At 37.2% G+C, this 3,280-nt stretch overlaps 1 protein-coding gene across 1 annotated transcript; it reads left to right on the plus strand.

Annotated features, from left to right (window-relative positions):
* The first annotated feature begins 922 nt into the window (after nt 1-922).
* Nucleotides 923-1,852, plus strand: LOC137561972 (olfactory receptor 10A3-like). Its single transcript, XM_068273316.1, has one exon. The coding sequence runs from the start codon at nt 923-925 to the stop codon at nt 1,850-1,852; it is 930 nt and encodes a 309-aa protein (XP_068129417.1).
* Nucleotides 1,853-3,280: the final 1,428 nt, after the last annotated feature.

Here is a 3,280-nt window from a genome sequence, read left to right on the forward strand (position 1 = left end):
CTCAATATAGAGAAAAAAAAAGTTTTTTTCACCCCTAGAATTACCTCCCTTAACTGATAACAGTCAAATTTGTCAATGCTGCAATAATTCCAGTCTCTCTATCACGGCATCAGGATTTGTGTCTCATATTGCCTAGTTGAAGAGGGTCTGTTTTAAACATTCGGGATGCCAGAGCTCACCTAGTGGTCCAGGATAGAGAAGAACCATGGAAAGCAATCATGTGGTTGTGAACTTGATTTCTAAAAAATATTTTTTTTCCAAGTCTCCCACTTACAAGTAGAATTTTTGTACTGAAATTTTTGTGAAGAGATGGAGAGACACTTTGAGGCAATTTACCATGAATGTAAAACACAATGATGAATAAACCTGAGTTGGAATTTACCTGCACTACAGTAGTTCTCAAATGGCTCAGAAGTTATTATATTTTTAGTTGTATTCTCTTGACTTTCCATTCTGGTTTCTGGTTACATATCTTGATGCTGAGGACTTGTTATCTACTCAGTTTCCTGTTCCTCCGTGTCTTTGTAACTCTTTTTCTTTTTCTTTTTTCAGGCACCTGATACTTAAGCTAAAAATTCATATTTTGTATTTACCAACATTTACGGAAGATCTGGGTTGTCAAGTGTGCACATTCACGTGCATGAAGTGTAAAATGTAAAATTAAGGAAAACTCTAGAGGAGCTCTGTTATTGCATACAGTACTTATCCTCTCCACTTGTGTCATCCATTACTGCAGTTTACTGAGTGGGCTCTTCAAGTAAATCTTTATTGATGATCAAAAAGTATACATAGTTGAAACCACAAAAGAGCTAAACAACTGAAATATGATCATTTTTCCTGCACCATAAGACATAACTTATAAACAATGATCTTGGATGAAATCTTTCTCCAGTTTTGATTAATATTGTTCTTTCTACAAATTATGTGTGAGGCCAATCAGACACAAGTCACACAGATTTATTTACTTGGGTTCCAAGATTTATACAAATTCAAATTTATATTTTTTGTTGGGTTTTTTTTATGTTATATGTTGGTACTCAGTGGTAACCTTCTAATTTTCACCTTGGTGACCACTACAGATCATCTTAAAATCCCGATGTTCATTTTTTTGAAACACTTGGCTATCGCAGATGTCCTTCTGACGACTACTGTAGTTCCCTTGATGCTGCACATTATATTGGTTGATGAAGGTTCCCTCACATTTATTGGTTGCATTGCCCAGCTGTATTGCTTTGGCATATTTGGATGTGTTCAAACTTTTCTCATTGCTGCTATGTCCTATGATCGATATTTGGCTATTTGTATACCATTGCGCTATGCCTCCCTTATGAACATTCACATTTGTCTCCAACTTTTTATTGGATCGTGGCTCTTAGTTGTCCTGCTAATATCAAGTGAAGTATTTGTGTTGTGTCAGTTTCACTTCTGTGGGCTTAATTATATCGACCATTTCTTCTGTGATTTTGGGCCAATTGTAGAACTAGCTACATCAGTCAAATTTAATTTCATGATACAAGACATCACAACTTCTGTATTTGTGATTGCTTGTCCATTTGCATTCATAGTCATAACCTATGGCTGTATCTCGTTTGCCATTATGAAGATATCTTCTGCTAATGGGCGAAGAAAGGCCTTCTCCACTTGTAGCTCCCACCTGACCACAGTTTGCACTTATTATGGGACTTTAATCACTGTTTACATAGTTCCAACTGACTACAGCTCAGCGAAGACAAATAAATACATGTCTTTGTTGTACCTTGTGGTGACCCCAGTAATGAATCCCATCATCTACAGCCTAAGGAATAAAGAAATAAAGAGGACTTTGCTTAAACTGCTCAAACGTTCTTTATAAGATTTATTAGTCTGATTTACATGCCACTTTGGCTTCGTACGTCTACATTTCTGATCTTTACATTTTGCTGTTCATGTGAACCAGAAGTAAGTACTCTATGCTGAATGCCTAAAATGCTTTGCAAGAATATGTTTTGGAGTACATATGAATACGCGGAATGACAATTAGACAAGTTTAGGCAAAAGTTAATAAAAATTAACTCCATTTACAGCTTTTTTTGTAGGAATGATTTGGTGAAACACGGATAAGGAAATATGATGCTGTTTTAATAGCTTTGAACATTGGGGAAATTTACACTTTTACATGACTTGTTAAAATCCAGCTCATCCCTTGTCCTGGGATGGTCCCATTTCTTGTCCCAACAGACAAAGCCACCTTTGCAAAAATAAAAACATTCTTGAAAATGTGTTTTCTTGTTCCGTTAACGCCTATGCATTTGTTTAAAGTACATTTGTTCATGCCCATATATTGTTCGGGAATATAGTCATTTATGTAAAAAAAAGTAACATTTTCACAAAATGTATGGCAAACAAAAATGGCCATATTTGCCCATCACTGCCCAGTACTTTACATTCCTAGACCAATAAATATGCCTGCATCAGAGTGAAGGTGAAATATAAAAATGACATGTGGGCTTGAGGAAAAAAAAACAAAAACCTTCTTTCGTAACTTTGGCCAGTTCTATTTGAAGTGTGTGTGTTTTATGAGTCTTTACTTTTTATTTCAGTGTCCTTACTATCAGTCTATCCACCATAAAGGAAATGTGAAGTGAAGCACAAATAAAAAAAAAACAGATACTTACCTATGGAGTGGGAAGGCCCTGGATATTCTTAAAGCACAATTGTGCCACAGAGACTGTGTACAACAAAGACTGTGCATACAGTTGCTGTTGAATGATTTTATGGGGATGTATGTGTGTCTTTTGGAGGTAGGAAGTAAGTCTGCTCCAAGAAGTTTCAGCATGTAGTGTTGGTGGTATAATGGTTAGGATAGCAGCCTACCATGTGGTAGGCCTGTGTTCAAATCCTGGGCCTGGCCAATATATGTGAGTTGGCTTTTAAAATCTTACAAATCCATAAGCAAGCTCAATTTTCTCTTGGATATATCATACGGGTACATGCTAGGCTGGCTTCAGCATGTGGTGGTATAGTGGTGAAGAGAGCTTTCTGTTGGTGGAATAACAATAATATTTATATAGCGCTTTTCTCCCTGGGGACTCAAAGCGCTGTGACCCTGCATTATGCAGTCTCAAAGGCTCGGGAAAAGAGGTGAGTTTTTAGCCTTTTTTTAAAGCTGTCCAGAGAAGGAGCCTCTCGTACTGATTGTGGAAGTGAGTTCCATAGAGTAGGGGCTGCGTAGGAAAAGGCCCGAGCACCAAATATTAAGTGTATCCTGGGAATAACCAGCTTCATCTTGTTGGCAGAGCGG

The sequence above is a fragment of the Hyperolius riggenbachi genome, chromosome 3 (genome assembly GCF_040937935.1).
Source record: "Hyperolius riggenbachi isolate aHypRig1 chromosome 3, aHypRig1.pri, whole genome shotgun sequence".
Taxonomy (NCBI): Eukaryota; Metazoa; Chordata; class Amphibia; order Anura; family Hyperoliidae; genus Hyperolius; species Hyperolius riggenbachi.

What these genes read in the sequence shown, in the direction of transcription:
- LOC137561972 (XM_068273316.1), top strand. Translation starts at nt 923, where the DNA reads ATGTGTGAGGCCAATCAGACACAAGTCACACAGATTTATTTACTTGGG.